The sequence below is a fragment of the Canis aureus genome, chromosome 11 (genome assembly GCF_053574225.1).
Source record: "Canis aureus isolate CA01 chromosome 11, VMU_Caureus_v.1.0, whole genome shotgun sequence".
Classification (NCBI taxonomy): Eukaryota; Metazoa; Chordata; class Mammalia; order Carnivora; family Canidae; genus Canis; species Canis aureus.
Window position 1 is genome coordinate 27,891,526 of NC_135621.1, and position 13,678 is coordinate 27,905,203.

General features: G+C 47.0%; 1 protein-coding gene and 1 long non-coding RNA gene across 9 annotated transcripts in view; one reads left to right on the forward strand and one right to left on the reverse strand.

Moving 5' to 3' along the window:
• Positions 1-13,678, reverse strand: part of GRAP2 (GRB2 related adaptor protein 2) — a 63,922-nt gene that overhangs the window by 11,969 nt on the left and 38,275 nt on the right. For 3 of the 8 annotated variants that reach the window (XM_077914438.1, XM_077914437.1, XM_077914439.1), the window contains 2 exons: positions 8,638-8,729; positions 1,932-2,023 (listed from right to left, as the gene is read on the reverse strand). In XM_077914438.1, the coding sequence (XP_077770564.1) occupies positions 1,932-2,023; positions 8,638-8,715 (170 nt within the window). In that variant the 5' untranslated portion in view covers positions 8,716-8,729. The other 5 variants (XM_077914440.1, XM_077914445.1, XM_077914436.1 and 2 more) reach the window with 5 other exon arrangements.
• On the forward strand, positions 2,580-4,128 carry LOC144323679 (uncharacterized). Its single transcript, XR_013389053.1, has 2 exons — positions 2,580-3,564; positions 3,851-4,128. It is a non-coding gene; the product is annotated as an uncharacterized LOC144323679 (long non-coding RNA).

The window sequence follows — 13,678 nt, forward strand, 5'->3', positions numbered from 1 at the left end:
AGGAGTGGCAGGAGGGATGTCCTAATTCTAGACCTGGAACTGCAGGGGAAGGTTGGTTGGGCTCCGAGGGGCCAGAAGCAGAGGGTTTCTGGTGGCCGTCTACCTGGAAATCCTGCCAGAGTAGCTGCCACACTTCGCTACAGGGCCGAACAAGTGACCACCACAGCATTGCCTTGTGTAGGAAATGTAATGGGGCCGGGTAAGAGAATGGGACATGCTCCTCAGCAGCCCTATCTCAAAGGAAATATTTTGGAAGAGGCAGCAAGTGGTTAGGGGATTGTTTAGAAGATACACATTTGTCCTTTAATTGGAGTTGGATAGATGACTTCAAGACTTGCAAAAATGTCCACACACTGCATATTAAGCGAGCAGACAGGGTTATGTTTTTACATATCCTTCCAAAGCTATTCATTCGTTCATTCAACAGGTGTTTTTTTTTTTAAGATTTTATTTATTTATTCATGAGAGACAGAGAGAGAGAGAGAGAGAGAGAGAGAGAGAGGCAGAGACACAGGCAGAGGGAGAAGCAGGCTCCATGCAGGGAGCCCGACGTGGGACTCGATCCCAGGTCTCCAGGATCACGCCCTGGGCTGAAGGTGACGCTAAACTGCTGTGCCACCCGGGCTGCCCATTCAGCAGTTTTTAATCAAGTATCTACTACGTGCTGGCCTTCTGCTAGACGTTGGGGATAGATATAGTGGTGAGCAGAGCAGACGAGAAGCCCTGTCCTCATGGAACTTACATTCTATCACACAGAGACTGTAGAACCCACTGGCGGACCTGGTAGTTCACTGCGACAGTGATAAAAAGGTTTCAAGGGGGAGGGGAGAAGTTAGAGATGAGAGTACAGAAAATTCTCTTGAAGAAGTAGAGTAGTGGAGTGATAGCTGGAGGGGGACTTGGGACCAGGAGGTTTTGCTTTTGTTTTGCTTTTCGGTAAGATGGGAGAAGTTGCAGCATCTTTGCAGATGGGAATGACCCAGCAGAGAGGGAGAGAATTGATATGGGGGGGGGGGGGGGAGTTTCTGCTAGAAGCACAGACAATTCTTTCCAAACAGCTGCAGGAAAGGCAGCCTTGTCTGAGTGCAGTTGCAAGAGGTGGGTGGATGCAATGAGTCAGCAGGGGTGGGGTGGGGGGCAGGGTAGAGGGGCTTTTCTGGTGGCTTCCATCATCCCAGTGTCCCTGGAAGCAAGGCCCTGAGCCACTAGGGCTGTGGGGGAGGGGCTGGAGGTCTGATGAGCAAGAAGGCATCAAGTGGTCATCTAGAAGATTACAAGGCAGCATCAAGGGTTGAGGTCGGTGGTCGTTCTGTTGGTTCGGTGGTCAGTCCTGGTTCACCAGAGTCACCAATACCGCTTCGGGTTTCTAACAGACCTTTGTGCTCTTTGAGCTAGACCGAGACTCTCGGAAATTAGATTTGTATCTAACCCTTGTGGTCCATTCTTGAGACAAATGAGACAAAATCTCAATTTTTCTTTTTCCTCTTTATGAAAGGAATTCCTCTTTTCCCCCCACTGATGGTTTTCATGGGTATGAACATGGCTTAGGGAAGGCAGCTGTTTGTGATCCCTGGTGAGGACGGAAGATGGTTAGGAGGTAATGGAGAGGTGCCCTGAAGAAGCTGCTCTTGATGTGGGGGTGGCCAACAGCGCCCCCGATGGAATTCGTGGAAACCCTGTGATTGCAATTATAGATGCCTTTAGCTTATAAACCTAAAATAGGCGATCCATGCCCATGGTATAAAATTCAAAAGGGAATGCAGTGAAATGCAAATCTCCCTCCCACCCTGGCCTTCAGCTGTGTGGTTCCCTCTCCAGAGGCAACCAGTTTTGACAGTATCTTGGGTATGCATAGATAATTTTAGTGACTGCTGAAAAAGTAAGGGGAGTGTGTGTGGGTAGGCCCATGTCAGCAGGCTGGAAATACTTACTCAGGAAACTGGATGTCTATAAAATTCTTGGGCACATATCCTTCTTGGCTTCCAAGCTCCGCCTTGAACCACTCCTCTTGGTTACTTAAGATCTACATGGAAGAGAAGCAAGGACAAAGACTGGAGGGAGGATGTCAAGAAACAAAAGAGAGGGGTACAGGGCAAAGAACATCTTTTTGGATTTAGAGGGAAATAAGCCATAGAAACCACACAGGTGCTCCAGTGGCGGGGCAACAGGTTTATCTCTGCAGTTTGGCTTCTGTGACCCGGAGCTATATCTGTCCACTAGTGCCAGCCACACATGGGACCCCATCATGGCGTGGCCTTCCAGGCTTGGCACTTGGAGGATTCTCTGAAGCCCCTTCTCTTTATATTTTGGAAATTCATGTGTCCCAGGTCTCAGCACCTTAAGCTCCTCATTTGAGCAGATGCTGGGAAGACAAGAGTGGCCACTCCGTGATTTCTTCTTCTCTGCCAGGTAGCCAGGAACCTGTTAGAAATTTAATGTGTTCCTATTTCTTTAAACAAGCAAATTAAAACTTAAACATCCGGTGGGGCCAGCTTTGAAAACAGTAACTCTTTGTGTTCACACTCCATGTGTTTCACAAACAATTTGGACGTGACTCAAGATATCTGGGATGCCTTTTCTAAACTTGCTTTTAGCACGAGATCACAAGCAAACCAGAAGTTCTGTCTCCTTACTATATGGTCCTTCATTGACTGTGACCCCAACTGTTATCACTTCCCTTGATTACTCGTATGACTCATCAGACTTGGCTGTATGCGGCTTCCGGTTATTTCAGAAAATGTTTCACTATTAAAAGACAAATATTTTCCCCCATCCCCCACTGAGAACGGTTCTAAAGTATGTGGCGTGGACTTGAACAGCAATGAAGGTGCCAGAGCTGGGGCACGTGGGGGGCTCAGCGGTTGAGCATCTGCCTTCGGCCCAGGGCGAGATCGCAGGGTCCCAGGATCGAGTCCTGCATCCGGCTCCCCGCAGGGAGCCTGCTTCTCCCTCTGCCTGTGTCTTTCATGAATAAATAGACTCTTAAAAAGAACAAAGTGAAGACGGCTTGACAATGTCATCGAGCCCCTGAACGAGCCACCGGGGAGCCCTCCTACGTCTGGACATTGCGTGAGAAGTAATCAATGGGCATTATTGTCGAAGCCGCATTCACGTTTCTGCTTCTTTTGCAGCTGAAAACGCCTGAACTGGTGGAAACCGCCACGCCGAAGGGGGAAGCCGGGGACGGCTCAGGGAGACCACCGGGAGCAGAAGCCCTGGGGTTGCCCAGGCCATGAAGGTTCTCCAGGCAAAGGGCGGGCGCAGGAACTTCCGGGACGGGAGGAAGTGGGGTGCATTCTGGGAACAAAAGGCCTCTGTCTGGCGGGACTTCCGGTTGTGGCCCCAGGGGCCCAGAGGGGGGTAAAGGTAGAGACACAAGGCCTTTTCTCTTGAAATTTATGGGGAGCCACTAAAGGATCGTGAGCCGGGAAATAACATGGGAAGAATTAGAGCCAGGAAGGAGTCCTGTACGAGAGCCTGAAGGGGGCTTGGAGGCACGAAGCGCAGCCACCCCTGTGAGGGGCGAGGGTCCGCTTGGAGGCCCCCCGGAAGCCCCGTGTGCAGGTCGTGACCTTCCCGACCCGAGGGAGAAGGGGATTCTGGGAGGGCTCTGGGTATCCTTGGCCTTGGAAGACCGAGTGGGTGGTGATGCCTTTGCTCAAACGGACAAGCACAGGAGGAGGAGCAGGTGTGAATATCTCGTGTGGGTGAATCCACGTGGCCCCGGGACCGTCTGGGAAGGAAAGCCCAGCGAGCAGTTGGAGGAGAAGTTGGGGCTGGCGGCGGTGACTCCAGAGGCATCAGCGCAGGTGGGGTGGAAGCCTGGGTCCCACGGGCTCCTTTCTTCCAGACACGAAGAGAGAGGAGAAGAGCTAAGAAACTGGTACTTCTACTATCACCCCCAAGGTGGAAGAAAGGGCCAGCTCTCTGAATGTGGAATGAGAAGACCCAGTTTCTAGGCTGGCCCTGTCACCAGCTGTATGACCCTTGGCACGTCAACCAGCCGTCAGGCAAGTGGTGACAGTAACCACTAGCCAGCCCCTCACAGAGAGGATGTGAGGATCCGATGAGCCCTGGTACCTCGAAATCCTTCAGGAAGTGTGTGCTGTGTTTTTTTGTTTTTTTTTTTTAAATACAATTCTGCAAAATGTGGTATTCTTAGAAAGGAGGACTCCAGCTCTGAAGGACATGGTAGGGCTTATAAATTCTTTCAAGTATTATATGTGTACGTTTTGAATTTGATCACTTGTTCTGAAGAAATAAAAGTGTGTCCCATATTTAAGTTCTAGAATTGCTGAGGACAGAAAACTTTATAGTTTCTAACATCAAATATGACTGCTGGTATCACTGAGGACACGTGGGTACTGGTATGCTAAGGGGGGAGAGCAGAAAATCTAGGTCAGAAAAAGAACTAGAAAACTCACACCGGTGCCTGGTCTTCACACAAAGAACACAAGGACATTTCACGCCACGCCTTCCCCCCCCCCTCCCCAATTTGTGGCTTTGGGATTCCTTTCTCCCATCATCCCAGAGTGCGATGTTTCGGCTGGGAAGCAAATGTCAAATACGAAGGTGAACAGGGATAATAGGGTAAAAGAGGCCAATTGGAAATTGGCTCATCACGGTAAGAACCAACTTTGTACTTAGTTCTCTGACCTGAAACCAGCTGTAATTTTAGTAATTGTGGCGCATACCCATTTACCTCCTGTAGCAACTGAAAGATTATCCTGCAATGCCGGCCATTTCTACCCACCACCTGGTGCTCCGTCTGCCTGAGATTGTGTTCCCAGAGAGGTGAATTTACAGGCTTTTTATGGTGTATAGAAGGCAAGGTTTTAAAAGAATCTCATTTTCTGCAAAGAAAAGTGTTTGGGGGGGAGGTGGTTTCCTCCTGCCGCTGTTGGCTCAGGGCCCCATACTTCCTGTTCTTCTCATCTTTCTGTCTATTCGGTTCCCCATATCTCTTGTCCCCATCATGAAAACCCAAGCAAGGGGTTCAGGCTGAGCACATGAGGTTTTATACTTCACTTTACCATATCTTAATTCTTATAATGTTGTCTACGAGCATAATTTTCTGTGTTACGTGGCCTGAGAATAAGATGTGGGAAGAGGACAAAATGTACCATTGGGAGAATTTTAAAATTGGTTGGAATTATAGCTCTTAGTGGCCTAGTAGAAATCTGAAGTATTGAAGAAGTTAATTGACACAGGATTAAGTCTTAGTGCTTTCAGGTCACTGTTTTAGTAGGGAGCAATGGGATTGAGTTAGACATGTTACAGAAGTGGGTAGAAATGGACTGGGTCAAGAGACTTTTTTTTTTTTTAAAAACAACTGGCAAATTTAAGAGACAAATGTTAAGTCTGGTGTTGTGTATAACTGCAGATCCAGGGGGTTGAGGCACAAACATGAAACATCCGACTCCTGACTTCAAATATTTCTCTCCCAGGAGAAGCAGAATGGAATCATTTGGCTGGAGTTCCCCAACCACCATCTTGTTCATCATCCTGTGATCAGCATCTAGTGAGCACTTGCTGTTTGCACTCAGGTGCTGGGAATACAGAGATGAATAAACTGAGAACTCTGTCCTGGGGAACTCACAGTCTGGAGTGGGTGGGTTGGCGGTGAGCTAGTCAGACATTGTTTGTACCTTCTAGTGAAAAAGTCTGTTTAGTCTTTTAGCATGAAAAGCCTAGGATGAAAGAACACCGCAGGAGTAAATTACTGGGGCAGTCACAAGCTGCCTTTGAAAGCACTTGCAAGATTTTTGGGGCTTGTTACCCATCTCTGGAGTCAAGGGGCAGGGTTGCAGTTGTACATAGAGACCCACAGGCAGGGCTACTAACCCCCATGATAGAGATGTACTGTGGGGCTCAGCCAACAAGCCCCTCTCCACTTTTCATCCCACCATTAAGCTGCAAGGGACAGAATTTGAAAGGAAGGAGAGGTTGGCCTTCTGGTGGAATTCTACATGAGCATGCAGAAATGCAATTTAATAACTCAAGCAATTTGTACTGAGCACCTGTTTGGGGTCGTGACTTGTGTGGGGTGCTGCTGGGAAGACACAAAGATGAACCAGGCATGGCTCTGCTCTGGACCAGAGGAAGAATCAACTGGTCAATTATTCATCAAATATTAGGGAGAGTCAACTCTCTGCTGTTTTGGACACTGAGGCAGACCTGGCCCCTGCCATCAGAGCTTTGGCGAGTGCAGTAGCTAACACATAAACAGGCAATCAGGATCCTACAGGGTAGGGGCAGTGATGAGAGATGGGTGTACAGGGCGCAGAAGAGCACAGAGGCTTGGCTGCTCATGAATAACTGCCACCGGAGGTGAGATCATCAGTGCCTTGAACGAAGTGTGTGTGCAATGCTGTGGAAGAACTGAACAGGGACTGATTAATTTTGCTGAGGCCATCGGGAGTGTGGAGGATTCGTGAGGGTTTCCAGGCAGAGATGGTCAAATATGTGTGTGCAGGAGAGAGGCATTCAGAGTATGGGGAGAGCCTGACAGCACGGTGTGTGTATTGCAGCGTAATCTGGGCATTACATACACAAGGGTGTGTGCATGCGGGTACATACATGTGCATGTTCCTGGATGAGAGCTTGATGAGGTTAGGGAGTGGGTTGGGAGCAGCTGGCTTAAATTTCAATCAGTTGATAATGGGGAGCCACTGAATGCCTTTGAGAAGGAAGTGATCTGATCTGATTTGTCTTCCAGAAAGATCCTCCTGAGACTAGTATGTAGAATGATTGAAGGAGTAAGAGACAGGAGCCCCTTGAAGTCAGCCAAAGGGCTGTGGCAGTAGTCTGACTGACAGCAGGAATAGGTGATACTGAAATATGGCAATCATTTATGAAGCAACCATTTGTGAGCTGGGACCATTACCTCTAATCCTCTCCAGAACCCTGCAAAGTAGATATAGTCTCCACTTAACAGATGAAGACAGTGAGGCTCAGAGAGGGCAAGTGACTGAGCCAAGGACACACAGCTAGTAAGGTGAGATTCAAGCTCAGATATATCTGGCTCTAAACTCCTGCTCCTTTTTACTGCATCAAACTTCTCTTGTCAAAAGGAGAATGCTTAAGAGATCTCAAGAGAGACCAATGGACAGAGTACATGTTTAGGGTGAAGCAGAACTCCAGACCCAGAGGAGGGACAGTTAACAATGTCAACTTCCACAGGCACTTTAGAAAGGCCATTATTTAAGACAGATTCCAGTAGGTTCCAGTGGAATAAATGAGAAGCGAGGGAGTCAGGCATCAGTACAGAGAACCTCTCCCAGTGTTGGTAGTGAGGAAAAGACACCAGGAGGTAGATTCAGAAGCAGAATCAAGGAAAGTTTGTGGGTTTTTTTTTTTTTTCCTTTTCCTTTTCTGAGAAATAAGAAGCACTCAAGCAAGACACTAGGTTCTGTTTGCAATGGGAGCTGAGGAGTGGGAGTTGGCTCCTGGCCTCTTTGGAGCGAGGACACTCTGTAGGGGTTGATGATCACAAGGTCACAATACCCATAGAGAAGGGAGGGACTGCTCACCGCGTGGCAGATCCCTCTGTGACCTTGGTAAGATCCCACAGAAGTGAAGGTCACCTTTCCTTGGGTCAGCAGCCCAGACAACACTCGGACCTTGAGAAGCTCCAGCATGGAAGGCACACTCTTGGCAGCTATATTGCTAGATCTTGCAAAGTGACGACAGTGAGAAGGATGAGCCCTGGGGGTGTTCAAGTTCCAAACCAAGTCATCCTTCCCGGTCTGTGCACTTGTCACGTACTGACACGATTCTCTCTACAGCAAGCATACTTCTCGGTAGTGAGATTGGCCTCAGTGCTGCCTTTCGGTCTGAGAAGAGCCCGCGTGGGCTGCTGCGGACCAGGGATCAGGTTTCTGCCAGCGCTCTGAGGCCAGGCAGGGGGCATTCGCCTCACAGACTCCCCAGATGGCCTAAGGGCTTGTGCTTTTGCTCCAAACGGCCTGAGATGCAGGACTTAAGCCTCTGAGTGTGGTGCATGGACTGGAAATTCAAGGCCTCTTCAGCCCTGCAAAGAGCCACTACAACTCAGGTGTGGGTGTTAGGCCAGTTTTCAGGTGCCCCTGAGGGGCCGGGTGTGCGTGGCCTCCGTTGGCTCACGTCCCCTCCAGCTGTCTTTCCCAGGCTGTCTCCACCAGCACCCTCCTGTTAGGTTCCTCACGATGCTCACTGAGCACCACCCAGGCTTGCTCACCTCTGAGCTTCGGGTAAAGTCCAGCTCACCTTCGCGGCATTCCCGAACAACCGATGTTGCCCCTCGCTCCTGCAACCCCGTCTCTCGCGGGGGGGATCCCTTGTTCCCTCACCTGGGCTCCTGAGCACTTAGACAAGAATATCTGGAAGAGCCCTTTGGACGGCTCTCTGCCCCCTCTCCTCCAGACCATGAGCACCTGAGGACAAGGATGGTGGCTTCTTTCCATCACCCCACCTGCTAACTGCCATCCCGGTGCTCAGAAGGAGCCCTTTCGATCGAGGCGAACTTTTCTTTTTGAAAGGAACTGTGTGTAGTTCTTAAGAAACAAAGGCATGGGTTGTTGGGTGAAGTCGGGGACCAGACCAGAGTAACCCCAAACTCCCCAGGGCCCCCTCCCCTCAGGGCCCCACGTCACCTACCTTCAGAACATCTCCGGTGTGAAAGCTCAGTTCATCCTCACCTGAGGCGGTGAAGTCAAACTTGGCGATGGCTTCCATGTCGTGACGCGGAGCTGGAAGAGAAGTAATGTTCTCATTGTGCCCTTCTGTCCGGAGAAGCGAGCAGCGCGGCGGCCTGGCAGTCTGAGCCGGAGGGCGGCGCGGCGCCCGGTCCCAGGCCTCCCAGGCCTCCGGGCCGGAGACAGGCGGGCCGCACGGGGAGGGACCTGCAGGATGTGCTTCCCGTTCTTCCCCCAATCCCCACATGCCAGGAGCAGGGAACCGAGGCCAGCAGCGCCTTTCCCCTTCCTTTCATCTCACTTTGCCTGTCTGGCCGGTCACCCTTTCTGCGGGCGGCCCTGTTTCTGGCTGATAAGGACGGAAGACTCGCTATCGCCTCTAACTCGGGCCGAGGGGCTGGAAAGACTGTTCTGTAAACATCGTCCTGAGGCTGTCCCTTGGCAGCTATATTTAACCAGGCAGTGTTAATTAGACAGATGCCATTTTCTCTTTTACATCTGAATCATTTAAGAGAATTAGGCAGCATCGGCCAGTGGGGAACTTAGCATCCTTCCACATGGCCTGAGAGTGGAAAGCATTCTGGTTCGAGAAGCAGGGGACTCAATTAGACTCCTTATTTCATTACAAGAGTGTAAGCCAAGTACACTTTGAAAAATTTCATTCTAATACTTCTGAAATGAGTTAAAATATTATTACCCCCTCCCCCCGGAATACACGAGGCCTATGTAAAATAAAAAGTTAGCCTACAAATTAAATATAGTTAGTTGTGGTTTTGTTTGTTTGTTTTTTCTTTTTTTTTATTTTTCTTTTTTTAAATTTTTTTTTTTTTGTTGTTTTTAAGGAGACATTGCAGGGGGCACCTAGGTGGCTCAATGAGTTAAGTATCTGCCTTTGACTTCAGGTCATGATCCTGAGGTCCTGGGATCAGCCCCACATTGAGCTTCCTGCTCAGCAGAGAGTTTGCTTCTCCCTCTCCCTCTGCTGCTCCCCCTGTGTGTGGTCTCTGGCACTCACTTGCTCTATCTCTATCTTTGTCAAATAAATAAATAAAATCTTAAAAAAAGAAAAAGACATTGAGGCTATAATAGAAAGAGTAGCATCCTGGTTTTGTTGGTGGCTGACTAGCTGTATGATCTTGTACAGCAACTAAACCTCTTGAGGTCTCAGTTTCCTCATCTGTAAAGTAGGGATCATAATATTCAACTAATAATAGGGGTGCCAGGGTGGCTTAGTCAGTTGAGTGTCTGACTCTTGATTTCAGCTCAGGTCATGATTTCAGGGTCGTGAGATCAAGCCCCATGGCAGGCTCCACACTGGGCATGGAGTCTGCTTAAGATTCTCTCTCTCCCTCTCCCTCTGCCCCTCCCTCTGTGCACTCTTTCTCTCTCAATAAATAAATAAATAAACAAAAAACACCCAAATAATTTTTTTTCACCCAAATAATATTAAAAGAAATTGTATGGGATGAATTTATCCTCAGCAAATGTAGTCTGGCCAAAAGCAGCCCCAGTTTTCTTCTGATTTCTCCCATCTTCTATAAACTTTCTTCTTTGCAATTTGATGCTAATTCTCCATGACCCTTAAATCCTTTGGTTCTTTGCTAAGACAGTTTGCTGTTCCGACAGTCTTGGAAGTTGTTGCTTGGCATTTGCATTTATCAGAATTTGGCTAAGTCTGAAACCCTTTAGGTTAGTAACCTCACACCTAATGGCTTTCAGTAACCAGTAAACCAGGACCACAATCACACTCTCAGTGGGAATTTCCACCCAAGTGACAAGATTTGGGTAAATGAGGAAGGTGGCTGCCAGTGGGAGGGTACAACACGCAAAGATCAGGGGATCAAAGCCAACTGCCATGGTGGTGACAGCAAGTGGCTAGTTTCTCTGATTTTCCACATTTACTCAGTCTTCCAAAGGCAATTTGTAGAGATGACAATTACTCATCCCAAAGGTAGATATTAAGCAAAAAATACTTCAGGAGCCAAAGTAAAATGTCATAGTTAATTGTCTTGAGTTTTATCACCAGCCAAAATTTATTTCAAAAAAAATATATATATATTTTGTACCCTTTCTTCAGGATCTGTCCAGCTAAGGCAAATTAAAATTGTGACCTCGGGTGACCCACTCAACAGAATGGAGTATTCTGCTCTCTTTAGTGAGCACTAAATGCTTTTGCTGATTTGCTTCACCCCGTGGCTTTAACATGAAAGGCCTCCCCTAATTAAGGCCTTGCCTTGAGTTTGCGGGAAGATGTGGTGTCTGCAGGTCACCATCATGGTATCAACAGCGGATACTGGTCACCTCAGGAGAGCAAGTGTCAGGTGAATGGTCCTGAAAACTAAGATCCCATTTCTATGCAAATTTACCTTAATAAGCATGATGGAGACAAGAGGAGGGCAAATGCTAAACATATTAGAAAATCACATAAATTAGGGGTGAAAAAATATCCAAGGCATGCTCTAGATATGACCTTGAGCTTGGGAAGATCTTTCCTACGTTACATGTAACTTGGACCCAGCCTGGGTACTTGGTCCAGGCTGGCTGTGTGCTGCTTCAGTGAGAAGACTGAGGCAGAAGTAGCATTGCTTCTGAGAAGCAGCTCTTTGTCCTGCCTTTCCCCAGGAGGCAGGTGGTATGGCACATCGCAGAACTCCCTAGCTTATAATATTAATCCTGACTTCGAAAACCCAATTAAACAGGCCCACTCTTCATGAAATCACTTTGAAAAAAATTGTGTGCGTCCCATTTCCATTTGTGAAATGAAATCTGCTCAGATGCTGTTTGGTAGGAGGGAGACATTCAGTGGGGAGAGGGGTGTGTTCTATTTTCATTCAAAACCCAGGGCTTTGTAATTTGTCCCCTTGAATTTACCATTCCCTGCTTCCCTAATAGCAGTGCCACCCCCAGGGGTCGGTCTTCTATTTGATCATAAAAACGCATGGAGATTTCTATCCTATTTTTCTATATCCATTAGTCTTTATTTTGAAAACTTTTAAATTACCACCAGGGCAAAAGAAAACTGAACATATTTGGTTCAGTATTTATCCATTTGTTGTATAGTCTGTACCTTCCTATATATATATATATATATTATATTATATAATATATATAAAAATATATATAAAAAATATATAATATATATATACTCCTATATATATATTCCTATATATATTCATATATATATATATATACATATTAAAAACATGGTAGCAACAATTTTAAGACAGAAGAGAAAAGAGGAGGGACAGGGGAGAAAGTGCAGCCAGCTCAAGAGCTCAAGTGTTCAAGAATGCGGTGGAGCCTTCTAGCTGCTGTGTGCAGTTACAGTGCTTCTGACCTGAGAGATGAGGAGAAAGACATCTCTTTAAAGAACCTCACGCATGGATTAAATGTGCGTTTCCTTTCAGTGATCAGCTTCAGAAATGGCTGAAATGCCTGCTACAGAACGAGAACGTGAATGACAGGTGACAATGTCCAAGGGCAGTCAAGCCACCTCCTGGAGCCTCCCCCACCCACCCCGACCCCGTCAATGATGCCATTTATCCAGAAATCCTACCTCAGAACCATGCAGGGCTCCTGCCCTTAATGCTAGCACTGCTTCTCGCCACCCCTCTGCGTCTCTCTCACTTTGCCCCTTTATGAATTGCGTGCAATATCCATTAGCAGCCCCATGACACAGATCTGCTGCGCCACTTGGCAGCACTGCACAGGACTTCCCCAGGCACGATTTTCTCTGCCCCTGCATTTCCATTTAAGCTTCTTTTACCTCCAAAAAAACCTGAAAAATATTCAGCCTTATATACCAGGAATGTTTGTCTACTTCTAAAATACAGTCACCGCGGAGGATGAAAATAAAAACCACAAGATAGCTTTTTAAAAGAGCCCCCATGTAAAATCCAGATTAATTGGATGTGTTCAGAAGCATGTAGTTACCCTCAAAAATGGTACCCGGCAAGAAACTTCTTGAAAGATTTCAGCTCCTCCTAAGTTGGCTATGAATAGCCAAAGCTTCCGTTTTATGCATCTCTTTAAAAGAGCAATTGCATAACACCACAAAGCTGTTGGAAGATTCAGGCTCAGGACCCAAAGAAAGAAGGAGCTGGGTCCTAAATCAAGTCAGCAACACCACTTCCTATTTTGCTGGAGAGAACTCTAATTTAAATATTATGTGACTTGTACCAGTTTATGTTGTAATTCTGTTAAGCTAATTTTTTTTAAAAGAGAGAAACACTGCTCCGTCTAAGTATTGTTTGTAGCAGATTTATCAGGATGGTAACAACAAACATAATTTTTATTAATTTATCTTGTGTGTGAAATGCAGTGATAAAACAGTAAGGAATTTACATGTTAGGACTTTGCAGCTACTAAGAGGAGCTTGGCTAAAACTGCAAAATTCTTCTGGCAGTTTGACCCACATAATGCAGATCTTTGGAACCTACAGCCTTTCTACTTGTCAGGCAAAGCCCCTCCTGGAGTCAATGGGAAGGCAGAGTGCTTACTCTCCTCCTAAATTGACAAGGTCAGCTCCATTACTTTTCAGAAGTAGGAAACCTTACCCTGCTAGGAAAAAAAAGAAAAAAAAGATTCTAGCTAAGCCTCACTGTACACAATAGATACGTTCTTGAAAAGTTATTAGGACTAGAGTATTTGTAAGTGGGTTCATATTAGCATGCATTTTAGAGGCTTATTCTATAAAGGAACCCCATGGCGAATCCCTTTACAAAATGAAAAGGAAAATTTGTTATACAAATAACTATCTTTTAATCTATCTGTCCTAAAATCTGGGTTTTCACACATCAAGTCTTTTTTTTTTTTTAAGATTTTTATTTATTTATTCATGATAGTCACACAGAGAGAGACAGAGAGGCAGAGACACAGGTAGAGGGAGAAGCAGGCTCCATGCAGGGAGCCTGACGTGGGATTCGATCCCGGGTCTCCAGGATCACGCCCCGGGCCAAAGGCAGGCGCCAAACCGCCGTGCCACCCAGGGATCCCCACACATC